We start from the raw sequence: 14,101 nt of genomic DNA, 5'->3' as shown, positions 1-14,101 counted from the left end.
GCTGAAGAAATTTTCTTAAGAAGTCACAATCGTCTCTCATCTCCTGGCTCCTGGAATGAAATCGGGTGCGTTTGATATTACAGTCATTTCATGCTTGGTTTGTAAGTGAAGGTGGGAGGCGAGGGTGGATAAAAATAGTCTTCCCCCTTGTTCCTCACGGAGCACTTTCATTGTCTAGTTGTACTTTTCTCCCAGGGCGGCAGACTGTAAAGACACCTTCACAAAAGGACGTCCTCTCCTTTGCCACTCGGATTGCCACATTGTGTGTGTCGCAAGGGACAGTATTTTCAAATGTCTCTTTTTGTCACCTTGACATTTAAGTGTCTTGATTTCCCCCCGGCTACGAGTAAGCGTCAGGCCAGAACCGTGTGACTTTGCGCAGTCTTTTGTGTGTCATTTTCTTAGGCCACTCCAAATGGCTTTTTAACAAGGGCTGTAGAGATGTGGTCTCATTCTCTGTTTACCCTCTGAACTTAATCACTCGTTAGAGTGGCCCTTGTTTTTTCCAGCCACTCAGGTTGCAGGTTCAGGCCACCACAGGCTAAATCAAATATATTGACTTTCTCATTTATTCCAAGTGCCTCGAACCAGCTTAGTTGTAACAGCTCAACTCCCTGAGCCAAGCCAGACTTCCACAATCTTTCAATCTGCCGCTTGGTCCATTGTTCTCCTCTTGTGGTGGAACGTCGCTCTATTGTGACTGTTCGTTCATATTGTTTCTACAAACAAATTTCCTTTTAAAAATTGGTAAAGTTTTTTAAAAGCTCAATTATAGATCTTGTCTATTATTGAGATCAAGTGATTTAGCAAATGAATGGAAGGAATGAGCAGTGCATCGAGTTAATTTGTTTTTGCTTTTTTTCCATCAACGTGAAAATGTAAAACCAGTAGTACTTCTTCTGCAGACCTGTCTTGATCCATGAAATTTAAATTGTAACCCATTTGTTCTAATATACTCTAAATGAATGTGTCCCTGTCTCATTGCCACCGTTTGTGTTTTATTAAAAACATTTTTTAAACAAATTCTGCATGTTGGCTTCCTTTCAAGGAGTGTTTTTATTCATATTGAACATATGGATATACTTAACAAAGACATCTACTTCTGAATTATGTTTTATCATGAGTTCATGTCGACAGAAATGAATAAACTAAAATCATGAATTGTTCACAATGGTGACAAAATCAAGATTTCTGGCTCATTTTGTCCAACCCTGCTCAATAGCTTTTCATTGGGGTCAGAAAACAGAACAAGGACAAAAATGAAAGGAGAGGTGCAGCACTTGTACCAAACTTAAATCCAGAAACGGAAGAAAAATACCAAGTGGCACAGAGTAAAAGTAAATGAATAATGACTCCAGTGTGACATGGTAGTATAAACCTGAATATATAATAATTTGCCTATTGGGTTTTTTGACTTGGTGAACCTTAAAAACCTAAACACTGTTGACAGCCTACACAGAGCAAGTTGCAGGACAGTTATTATCAGCACTTTCCGGCTTCTGCAATGTTTCAGTCTGCTTCAATCTGCAGCTCGGTCCATTGTTCTCTTTCTGATGTGCCCTGAATGCTGTTCTTTTGTGATTGATCTCTCACATTGTTTCTACAAGCAAATTTCCTTTAAAAATGACTAAAGTTTTGAAAATCTCAATAACAAAGCCTCGATATCTTCTGCATTTTTTTGTCACTTGTTAATTACACATGTGAATCATTGTCTTTTTTCTTTCTTTTTTTTTTTATCGCTGTGCTCATATCAGTGTCTTTTCATTCGGTCACACCGCTGTGCCTTTTTTCATTTTGCCTCAGTGCACCAAGCCGTGATGCCAAACCCAGCGTCCAGCTACCAGACCGTAGTGGGCGTGCAGCCAACACCCAACCTCGCTCTCACTGGCAACCAGCAAAGCAATATGGGAAACCAGATGCAAGGCATGATGGTCCAGTACCCTCCAATGCAGTCTTATCAGGTACTTTTTTTTTTTTTTTTTTTTTTCTGATGATGCAACGCTTCTGTAAGCATTTCCTGCGAGTGTCAGATAGATTAGAACATAAGCAGTTATAAATTGAAAGGGAGCGTTGTAGTTCATTTCGTTATGAATGACATTTGCTGAGGCTTTATATTCTTGTCAGGGCGGAGGAAGTGAAGAGAACTCGAAAATGACGATGCAGACCAGATATTAACGGAAAATACTTTGGCCAGTGTTCAGTCAAGATCAAGAATAAAATCTCTAGCTGCATATTAGCATCTGTGTTTGACAGTGAAGCTGCGCTTTCTCCTTATACTCTTACTTACAGCCTTTTTTTGTCTTTGTTTTGTCCTATAGCAGGTTTCAGTGCCACAGCAGACATACCAGCAGCCAATGTTTGTGTCCTGCCAGCCAGGACAGGGAGCTGTGGCTGTTGCCGGCATGCAGCCCTGCTACAGCCTTCTCCCACCCAACCAGCACACCACCATGAGGTATGGTCCTGGTTTTCCTGTCCAATTTTTACATGGTTTTCTTCGATTCCCAAAGACTTAAGTGTTATATTGTTGTAGACAGCATAACAACATTTGAGGCTGTTTGACCAAAATGAGCACTTTCACATAATATTCAACTATCAGCATTACAATATTTCTGATTAAAAACACACACATTGATACTCATCGGTGACGCAATGTTGTGAAGTAATCCTTTGGAGTTTTATGTGCCATTAAAAAAAAAATACAAATATCAAATTAACATTATTTAAACTGCAGTGATCTGATTTCAGCTGTAATTACGAGACTCTTAATGACAGACGTGTTTCATAAAACATTAACGGTAATTATCGTGTTAGAATGTGATCTCATGTTTGTATTATATAATGATTATCTTCTTTGGAGATTAGGAACTGATTATCACAGCATCTTAATACTAGTTCTGTGTTTTGACACTTAACTATTGTTTTGTCTTCTGAAATGTTCTGCCTTAAAATCACAAATAACCATCTGCCATCCTTTTACCCAAGACCAAAAATCAGCCTTTACACCGCTAAGAAATAAAGATTTGACATTTAGCATGATTATTATTGAAATCGACTGAAATAATATTTATCATGATAGAATTTTTTTATATGGCTCAACTCATGTTTAGCATGGATTTTTTACCTTTGTATTTCACTGAGATACTGTGAAAAATGTTATATTGATTCATGTTATATTAGGTATATATGTAGGGAATGTCCTGAAGGGCAAGAAAGATGTAATAACCTCATATAACTGAATAAATATCCTTCTCCTTCACTGCAGATATTCAAAAAGGAGAAGGAAGTAAAAAGAAATACCCTACCCTTTTTTATAACCACATACAGCTCCTTATTCACAAGTATTGTGCTTTTCTTGTTTAACAGAGCCAAAGAACGCACATTAAACCTATGAAAAAAAGCAAAAAAAAAAAAATCACTTTATGGTATATTCCATTCAAAGCTTGCAGTATCTGTGCATACCAATACCTCTGTGAATGGGAGTAATCACTTAAAGTTAATATTGCTGGTTTGCCCACATGCTTTACCGATCACATCAGTCCCTACATAATCTGATTTACATTGATTCATTGGATAATCAGTCCAAAGGCCTACATGATCTTTCTGCAAAATTAAAAAAGAAGAGTTAAATGTGTTTTCTATTGTAGCTTTTTTTTCTCCACAATTAAGTTTAGTCATATTTACACTGATTATAACCACTCCCTGATTTATGTTCTTCCCTTTTCAACGAATATTTCTAATAGCTAAAGTTGCCGTAATCGAGTTAAAATCAAATTATTGCTTGTACCTTGTCCCAGAAACATATTTGCAGGTACCTTGTGCTATTTCTCACTCTTGAAGGTGCCTCTTATTCATAGAACTAACAGGCCTGATCGGCGAAGCCCCAAAGCACCAAAGAGCCAAGGTCATCTTTGTTCACTGTGGGGGGAAAAAAAATGACGTTACTGCTACGATGCATGTAGTGAGCTGGTTCTACATGGAGCTGATGAATGTGGACTCTGACACAGTCTCGGAGAGCTTTAGTCACTTCTCCCGCATAACACTCGTCATGTGGAGAAGTGTGGAGCATCTCTCTCATTACAGCTGATTGATAGAACTAGTTCACAGAAAGCAAAACATGTAATTAGTTTCTACCTCCACGGACCCAATCAATCTGGATACTGGTGAGTGGAGCACTGCTGGGAGCGTTGTGCACAGGCATATACATAACAAACACGCCACACGGGCACATGCGCGTACGCAGTCGTCACCTGCAGAAGAACAATGCAAAGACATGAATGTGCGCAGGAGAGGTCACTTTCTCATTGTCCCAGCTGTGAAATGAGGCTGCTTTAGTAGGGCAGTCGGAGTGGAAATGATTTATGCCGCAGTGTTGGAGCGGCTCAGTCTTCTCCCACGAGGGCTCACTGTCCACCTGGAGCTCGCTTTTCACCAGCTGTAGCTCAGCACACGCCGGTCCCTGCAGGCAGGTTGCTTACAGAGCAGAGCGCATACCTTACAGATGGACTTCAGTTCAATTTCACGTTTAATGAAGACTTTTTGAAGCTTTAGGCCTGTTCGTAAGTTATGTGATGGTAAGGAAAACTCAGTTCATCTCATGTTTTCATTACAGTTCAACAGTGAGTTTCCTGCCTGCGCCAATGATGGAGCAGCTCCAGTTTCCTCAGAACTCCTCCCCCTGTGTCTCCCAGCAGCACCCGGGCCAGCAGTATGCAGGTACTGGACCCAAAACCAGCCTGGTACATACACCCAGGAAGCAATAGATCAACACATCTCAGTCTATTGTATTTATTTATTTATTTTCTGTTCTTACACTGTCACCTTCCCAATGATTTTAAGCAAATAAATTCAATAAATTAGAGTTCACAGGTTCAGAATTCTAAACTGGTGTAATCACTGGGCTTTAAACAGATTTGGGATATTTTATTATTTTTCCCCTCATCTCTTAGGTGATAAAATTTTATGAACAGTTGAAAAAAATTCATCTCTTAAGTAAGAAAAGTTCACGAGTAGTTGGAAACATAAATATCTTAGGTAAGAAAAGTTTATGAATCATTGAAAAAAAATCATCTCTTGGTTAAAAAAAAATTCAACGATTCATAAAATTTTCTTACCAAAGATCAGCCCAAGGTGAATTTTGATGGATTTTGGGAGCAAAACAAACACATTTATATCACATACCATTGGTTGATGATGACATTTTAATTGCTGAGGGTCATACATATAATTCTTATGAAATATTTCCTGTTTTGCTGTTCATTTTATGGCCTGTAATATAATATGGACCCAACAACTGTTTATTTATACATGTATACACATCTTATGAAGAGCCATTTAAAAGGCTTTTAGGCTCTGTAATCATATGCATAAGCTATATTTCACATAAAAAGCTTAAATATGCAAAGCCTGTTAAGGAGATATACAAAGAAATGACAAGTGCCAATAGAAGCGAAGCGCTTCAAGATGAAATGGTGCAATAACATCATGCTGCTCAAAGCCAAATAACAAATGGTGGAAAAAGATGAGGAAATGGGGATGAAATATGACATTCTGTCGGTTTCTTCCAGCTGTTTTTATACAGGTGAATGGAGACGATTACCACAATTATGCAAAATAGTTCCATTAGCTCAAATAATTGCTATAAGGCAATTATGTAATGGATGTGATGGTCTACATGTATGTAATCAAATGTGGGTTTCAGTATGTTACAGAGTAATTATAATGTTTGGATCATTACATTTGTGAGCTGAGATGTACTGATATGTCTGCGTGGGCACCTGTCACTGCAGCCTCGCCAGTTTTCTCTTGAAATCTGAGGTTTCTATGTCGGATCGTCACTTCTTCCCATCCTCTTCCAGCTGTCATTTAGAGCATGCTTTTTTTTGCTTCCATTTTCACATTACATCATTTTCTTTTAAGTTTAGTTTGCAGCATCACAGATTTTTCTTAATTGATGGATTTTGGTTTGCTTTATTTTCAAGTCTATTTACCAACATCAATTTTTTTGGCAACATCTCTCCAATTATTGGGCCTGTCTTAGTCTATTAGCACCTACCTTTTATATAGTGCTTTTTTTGGTGGGCATTACCCAAGCCAGTTACAAATCTCTGATCAAGTGATTTCATTCAGGACACCAGTGTAAGAGAAGATTTTGGATGGTTAAAGACAGTTGATGCTCTGGATTTGTTTTATTTTTACTCTTAACCAACACTCAAGAGGAAAAAATAAGAGACATTTGAGGAAAAAAGTTGCTGAATGAGCCTCAATATCATCTTGTTTTGCAGTACAATCACGCACAAAAGTGATGTTGAAGAGAAAATTCACTTTTCAGTCTCTGACATTAGCCGCCCTGGAGATTCCCCATCACTGCCAAGTGCTCAGGCTTTCTTTATTTTCCCCATCTCTCAGTGTCAATATCTGCAGAATGTATTCCTCCATAGCTAAAACCCGGGGTTCATAATGAAATAATCTTCCCTGGGTTCACTTTGCCTTTGTATGTGCGTCAGATGCGTGATTAGATTTACGCTCCGGATTTTCAAAATGAAAAAGAGTGAAGCGTGGTGATTATGGGTCCCGGGAGTTTGGATAAGTGAAAGTGTTTTGCACATCACCCTCTTCCTCCAGAGGTGGACGGAGATTATACAGCGAGACGGTCGACTCTACAACTCATACTCGATATATTGACAATACGTTCAGAGTGCTGTTGGAAGCACTATGAGCGCAAAAGATATTTAACAACAAGCATAGAGATTTTACCGTTTAAATCAGTCACAACAGCGGGAAAAATGCCAAATAAAACTGGGACTATTCAAAGGTATATCTAGAACAGTGGTGTCAAACATGCAGCCCATGGTCCAAAACTGGGCCGCCAAAGGTTCTAATCCGGCCCATGAGATAAAATTACATATATAAGATATTAACAAAGACGTCAAACTCGTTTTAGTTCAGATCCCACATACAGACCAATATGATCTCAAATAAAGTAATAGCATAATAACATAAATAATTAAATAACTTGACATTCATATATGTATATAAATAATAGCAACTCCAATTTTTTTTTTTTTTAGTTGAAAAAAATCTCATTAAATTATAAAAATATTACATTAACAGACTATCATTTTACAATAAAATGTGAATTACTTGAACAGATATGACCAACCTGAAATGTCTCAAGAAAATAAAGTGCAATATTCACAATATTCTGCCTGTTACCATATGTTTTGTGCCTTTGTAAATCTGATCTGTAATGCACATGTATAAATGATAAGTTGAGGTATAATATTTTTAAAATTGCACTTATTTTTCTTGAAAAATGTCACTTTTTTCAGGTTATTCACATTTTTATTTGTGTGTGTGGATACCTTGTAAATGTAAATATTTTCATAATTTAATGTTATTTTTTGCATTAAAACAAATAATGTAATGTAATGTAATTGTACTTTTTTCACACTAAACCAAGAGAAAAATTTGGGAATGTCATTATTAATAGGCTACTATGCTTTTATATTACTGGTTCGGCCCAGTTGAGACCATATTGGGCTGAATGTGGCCTCTGACAGAAAATGAGTTTGACATTCCTGATCTTGAAAATCTTGAGGTTTTCATAGTTTGGCCTTTTCTTTGGTTCTTGGAATCGTTGTCCAGAGAGGCCCAGGTGGGGAAGTCTCCTCACTAATGACCTGTATTATTCATGTCTGATTATTATGGAAGAGCAACGGAGGGAGACATCATTTCCAGGCCGTCAGTAACGAGGTCAGATGAAGGTCTAGCAGCGGCCTCACCTACAGCGTCACCAGTAAACATTTTTAATTGGCTAGACCAGGGCCAGAAATAATCTGCATATTAAGTTAAAGATCCATTGTCCTTGCTACTGTTATTAATCACTCTGTAATAATTCATAAATCAACAATGGCTGTGCAAAGTTTGGGATGTGATTTCCACTCAGAGCGTGTCTCATATGAGCTTTAAGTCAACAGACATTAATTACATGGAAATGTAGTGTATGGTTTTAAGTTTAGAGTGCAAGGTTGTCGACACAAGCCGAATGTGCTCTACCTCACATTGTGTTTTGTTTAAGTCACATCAGTCATGTTCATGTCCCACTGGCTAATTAGATAATTGGATCCCCTGGATTTAGCAGGAAAAGGGAATGGACCCTGTTATTGCTGCTATGGAGGTGCCCTTATAATCGAGACACTTCAAACCTAATTGCTCAGCTGCTAACATTTTTTTTTTTTTTTTTTTAGCCCACTGATGAGATGTGTTGCTGAGTAAAAGCACTGAAATGCAACACATTTACTTGAATACTTATAGAGTGAGTCAGTTTTACACAGGTGCAGGACTGGGAAAGGACGAGCTGATGTAATCACACCTCTATGCTCCCGTATCAGCAACACATCAAGCGAGAGGCCAATGCAGTGAGCATGGAGTTCAGAAGTCCACACTGGAATTTTAATCCAGACATTCAAGCCCTTAGGTAGCTTTTAACTCCAGCTCTTACCCTAAACCTAATCCTAGCCTCAGGCCCTGCTAACCACTCTAGGTTGAAGACTAAGTGTGATGGGGCATTTGGGGCGTGGCCTCAAACCTTTTGGAACAGTTTATTAGAGGAGATGAGACTAGAAAATTCACCGCACTAGTTTAAATCATCTCTCTGGATGTACTTGCACTCCCTGACATTTTCATAATTGTCTTAATTATTTTATCAGCTGGTTTTATCTCATATTTTATAAAGATGTGAACATTGCCCATTGGTTTATGGACCACCATTTTGAAGCCAAGTTGGGCTAGATATAGTTAAAACATCAATTTAATCAAGTTAATAGCGGATTATCCCACCCAGGTGCAGGGCTGAACGTTTCAGACGCTCCTTTTTACCAACTGCCATCAACAGCAGCTTGGCTTAAACTACATCCTGCTCTGAACAGACTTTTGCATCTGCAGTCACCTACTTCACATTTGTTTGTTTATTTATTATTTTCATTGCTATCTTTCATTTGTAGTCACTTTAACAAATTTGTATATTTATTATCTTCTCTTTATTTTTCTGTTTTATTTAAGGCCTTTTGTCTTGTGCTGCTGTACAGTTGAATTTCGTTCTTAGCGGATCCATAAAGTGTATCTTATCTCAATATTTTAAATGGTGAGCTTCTATAAGATGACTGGATTGCTTTTTTTCCCCACCATTTGTGCCAAATAAGAACAGGCTAGAACAAAAGTCACCAAGTGCTTCACAGTATAAGACAAATAATAAGACATAAAAAACAATATAAATGGATCAAACTAATTAAAAGTAAAAGCCTGCACAGGTGGGTCTTAAGCTTCTTCTTAAAGGTATCAGCAGAGTCCAGTGGGAGCCAGTTCCACAATGCGGTCGAAAACAGACTGGTACTGATTTCTTCGTCTAAGTAGCACCGACAAAGCAAATAATGGTATTTCCTGTCATGTCAGACCATACCTTTTTAAATGAATTTGATAGAAAATGTGATTATTTGTGTGTGCGAGCTGTCACACTGTGACAAATAACTGGAATAATAAACAGGAGTGTTTTATCTCCGTTGTCTTCCTCGCCTAATTTGACTCTTGTCAGCCACGCTGTTGTGTCAGACAATTCACTTCCATCTTGTATTTGTGTCTTTTTCCCTTTTTAATGTGTGCGTGCAGGGCTGTTACCCCCGGCCCCCGGCAGCGGCATGGTGATGCTGCAGATGACAGCGCCCCCCTGCCAGCAGCCTCGGGCCCCCTCCCCCTGCCAGAGGAAACAGCCGAGCCACAAACACCCAGGCCCCGAACACCAGCGAAGCCGCAGGCCCGCCGAGCTCCCCCCACCTCCAGACAACCCCCAGGTACAAACGCTGCCCATATGTGTGCATCGACAATGGGGGGGGCACTGGGCTTGAACTGTGAATATAATTCTTTTTTGCTGTTAATGTCTAAACTTGTAATTCTAACCTTTTGATTTCTTCTAATGGCTTTGAAAAGATGTAATTAGCTTTGTGGCCCAGAGGGTCTAAATAGACAACAGTAATTTCCAAAAAGTTTTACATTTAATTATAAATTTAGTTGATGTTTGCCACATAAGATAATATAGAACGTGTCAGAAAGTTAAGGCACTCACAAGAAAGCAATTTTAAAGCTAATTTAGTTTTGTTGTGTGACAGCACCTGACATGAGAATCGTCCCCTTGAGCCAAACCCTGCTTCGCTGGTGCTGCCGTCAGGTTAAATGTCGTAGCAAATAGGCTCAGCGAATGAAGCCACTGCTGCCGTAACCTGAAAATGAGGAGAAAATAGTCTTCAGCATTAGTCTGTAATGGTACATTAGGGGGACTAATGGGGATCGAATGGTACATTAAAGCAACAACTTGAAAAAGAGAATGACTTTGGGAAAAAAAAGAAAAAGCAGAGGTGGCTTTTTTTTGAATGAAAGTGTTTGTGCTTGTCTCGTCTTTCTCTCCATTTCCACAACCGCCGGGGTGTTGTGTGTAGAGCAGCCTGCCCTCGTCCCCGGCACTCACACCTTCGCCAGGCCAGCAGCCCAGCGTCAAGGGCCTCCCATCAGGCATCTCACCCATCCCTGTCATGGCCCACCACCCGCACCACCACCCACATCTCCCTACAGCCTTCTGCCACAGTGGACAAGGTCAGGTCAAAGGTCACAGAGCGGTGTTTTTAAAAAGGGCGTTTCTAATGGATGTTTGATCATTAACATTAGCTGTGTTGCCTTAGGTGAAGCGCACTACTCTCTACTGGGTCAACCTCTGCAGTACAAACCCTCCATCAGACCTCCGCTGATCCACACTGCCCACATGGTGACAAAACACCAGGTCAGACACACACCTCGCAACAAAATTTCAAGTGTGTTTTTACATGTTTGATCGACAAGTCTTCGGACATTCTTTAGTTTTTCTTCATGTGGAAAAAATTCAACCTATTAACAAGTGTTGTGCGTTAATGGTGTTATGCCACAGAGCTGTCCAGAGACTATTAAAATTACATCATCCAGCCACACCATTACTCTGACTTCTTTCATTACCATGAACACACACTTTTGATTATTTCCACACACACACACACAGCCCTCATTCTACTGGAAGTGTTCAATTAAAGGAGCAAATTTGATTAATACTTGCAAAAAAACTCCAAAAAACATATATAATGCACAGATGTTTCAGCCATATTTTTCATTTTTGTTGCTTATTTACACTTATAATGCATAAATTGTTACATGTTCTTTATTTGGATTTTGCTTTTTTTTTTTTTTTTTTTTTTTTTTTATTTATTGTTTATTAAACCCCTTATTGCACTTTTCTTTGTCCTTTCCTTTCCACTTATGATTATATTTACATTTTTTTGTTTGTCTGTCTTGTAACTATGTCTCCGGTGTCTCCACAAAGCACTTTGGTCAACATTTGTCCTTTGCGAATGTGATTTATATAGAAACTGACTGGTGTCGTCCTGTTCTCCCTCAGGGTCCACTGGGGGTTTGGCGTAGCAGTCATGGGAGGAGGGCCGGCAGAAAATCTGTGTCTTCAGATCTCAGTGTAGGTGAAGCAGGTAATAGGAAGTCCAGAGGGAGGCTTGCGTTTAGTGAACCTCGTCAGTTTTAGTTTATCACCGGCTCTGACTTAACAGAGAGATATTCACACAGTACAGTATACGTTCGGTAAAACCTTTACCTATGGGAGGAACGATGTGGGGCTTTAGCTTTTAGATGTAAAATGGAAAAGGAGATTCACATGATAAAATCCAGCCGCCGTGTACTCTATTTAGCAGAGTAACTGAAATCATATCACGTTTTTATTGTGTCAAAATGTGCTTGCTGCGCTTTATAGCCGTGGAAAAGTGTCTGTTTGTGAATGTAAGCACAATAAATTACAGACGGGGCAAATTTCGCACCTGGCTGTGGAACCTGCAGCCCCCGCAATATTGTGCCGAAATGTGCTGATTATTTCAAATATCACATCGTATTTTTGCACTCGCCGAGATATTTATTTATTTATTTATTTATTTATTTTGCATTATTCAGGTTCTCTTGTCAACACACTCACCAGTACAATCAACACAGAGCAGGTTCATAGGCAGCCCAGTGTGTCAGGGGAAAGTTCACTGTTATGTGGCTGCTGTCAGGTGAATGTCTCAAACAAAAGCATTAAAAGCGTTATTTTTAGAATGACGAAAATGTTTTTGTTTAAATTTAACCCATCACGGAAAACTGTAATTTGCCAAATTACAGTGAGGTTTAGCAAATCCTTGCGTGAACAGACAGTGCAAAAGGTCTGCATTTCCCATGGTTCCACCTTTAAAGCTTTGGAGCAGACAGCAGCGGGTTATTGAAGCCTCCCGATGGTGCAGGTCTGATTTTTCTTTTCACCCATGACGGTTGTTTTATTTACTGGCTCTGCTGCTTACAGTGCTGTCTGTGTTTGTCTGCAGTGAGCAGTCAGATCCTGGAAGTGACAGATCCTCCGGAGGGGATCAGCTGTACAGACTCGCACCACCTCCTGGCAGCGCTCTGCAAAGGAGGCGAATTGATCCAACAGCTGACGGACCATCAGCCCTGGTTGCGCACCACGATCAGAGACTCTCCCAGGGGGGAGCTGCACACCAGTGACCTGGCGTCATCATACTCTATCTTTGCCATGCTTCCCTCCAGATACGCTGTCCAGAGCACAGCGCTCCACCACAGCGGCTCCCAGACCACCTTTAAACTCCGAACTGGTACCAGACACAAAGGGGAGCTGTGTGACTCGGACAAAGCCAGCTCATAGCTGCTAAGTTCTTGGTGTACCTAAGGGGCGCCAACTGAATGCACATCAACCACCTGCCTCTGCTGCCTCAGTCTGGACTGTCCGTTAAAGTCCCAGACTCTGTCCAAAAACAAAAATCGAATCAAATGTTTGAAGAATGAATGTTAAACTTTTATTTTGTTTTAGTTTCTTTTACCATTTCTCTGGCCAACAGGTCTGTGCAGAGCGAGAGCCAAGCACTACCTAATATCAGTACGGTTTTGTTTGTAAAATGTGGCTGCTATAAACATGTCTGCTCTATTAGTCAGATGACCCCTCTCTATTAAAGAGATTTCTGTTTGAATTAAAATGTTTGGCGAGCTCTCAGATTATTTTCCTGACAAGAAATATTTGACTCCACTGTGGTTGTTTTAAAAGCAGGTGTATGAGTGTCACCGCACTAAATTGAGGATTTAATAGACATGTTTTCACGTTCAGGAATGTTCTGTAGCCACTGTTAAAATGTAAAATTTGGGTTTCATACAATATTATGATCATATTCTATATATTCATATGAGTGTGTTTTATTTTCTTTTACTTTTTATTCGTCTGAATAAAAAGCTTGGTCCCGTTTGCTGACTCCATTCATCACATAAAAGTAACCTGAGCATTTGACACGTTTATCTCATGTTAGCAAACACATGAATGGGTGTCTTTTGTTGTTGGAGCTTTTCACTGCTCCTGTTTAGCTTCCTCACATCAAACTCCAAACTATAACACACAGTGGCACTAGTACAATGTGAGCCCATACAATAAACACTGAATAATAGATGTACTACCTTAATTATTTAAAGTCACTTTTATACACAGTGAATGTTGCATTTGCACTGATGTGATGAACAAGATGGAGATCTGATGGGTATTGGACAGGGCCTGGATTTTTCTTTTAATAGCCCCCTGTACCTGTTTGTTGCACTCAGCCAGGCCGCTTTCTTTTATATTTAATTAAAATGTTTATATGCACAAGAAAAATGCAATCGAGTTTGTCAATCTACTTTGCTTCTTTTTTTTTTTTTTTTTTTTTTTTTTTTTTTTTATGTTTGTTTGTTTGTGTGAATTCATGAGAGGTGTTCTGTGTCTGGTGTGACTTTCTGTCTGAATCTAATAAATGTTTGCACCACGTGTTTAAATAACTTCTTCCAAAATAAGACGCACAACGCACCTATATAGTCGGCAAATGTTTTGTGGAGGAAAACATTTTTATGAAGGGTAAAAAAAAAAACAGATGAGGCAACTCATTGGAAAATGTTGCTAGGAAGTGTGCATGTGCCTTTGGGGCATTGCAGGGTTATTTGCTCTGCTTAGTAGCCTGAT

General features: G+C 39.3%; 2 protein-coding genes across 9 annotated transcripts in view; one reads left to right on the top strand and one right to left on the bottom strand.

Annotated features, from left to right (window-relative positions):
- Positions 1 to 13,908, top strand: part of r3hdm1 (R3H domain containing 1) — a 50,065-nt gene extending 36,157 nt beyond the window's left edge. For 3 of the 9 annotated variants that reach the window (XM_030156315.1, XM_030156333.1, XM_030156324.1), the window contains exons 18-25: positions 1,804 to 1,961; positions 2,319 to 2,452; positions 4,610 to 4,713; positions 9,664 to 9,845; positions 10,488 to 10,641; positions 10,728 to 10,825; positions 11,471 to 11,555; positions 12,435 to 12,769. In XM_030156315.1, the coding sequence (XP_030012175.1) occupies positions 1,804 to 1,961; positions 2,319 to 2,452; positions 4,610 to 4,713; positions 9,664 to 9,845; positions 10,488 to 10,641; positions 10,728 to 10,825; positions 11,471 to 11,555; positions 12,435 to 12,769 (1,250 nt within the window). Of the gene's footprint in view, positions 1 to 1,803; positions 1,962 to 2,318; positions 2,453 to 4,609; positions 4,714 to 9,663; positions 9,846 to 10,487; positions 10,642 to 10,727; positions 10,826 to 11,470; positions 11,556 to 12,434 lie in introns of those variants that run through there. The other 6 variants (XM_030156355.1, XM_030156310.1, XM_030156346.1 and 3 more) reach the window with 5 other exon arrangements.
- The window catches only part of LOC115434446 (ly6/PLAUR domain-containing protein 6-like), a 1,359,089-nt gene that overhangs the window by 200,316 nt on the left and 1,144,672 nt on the right, over positions 1 to 14,101 (bottom strand).

Source organism: Sphaeramia orbicularis, chromosome 2 (assembly GCF_902148855.1).
Source record: "Sphaeramia orbicularis chromosome 2, fSphaOr1.1, whole genome shotgun sequence".
Taxonomy (NCBI): Eukaryota; Metazoa; Chordata; class Actinopteri; order Kurtiformes; family Apogonidae; genus Sphaeramia; species Sphaeramia orbicularis.
This window is presented reverse-complemented; position numbering and strand designations above follow the sequence as displayed.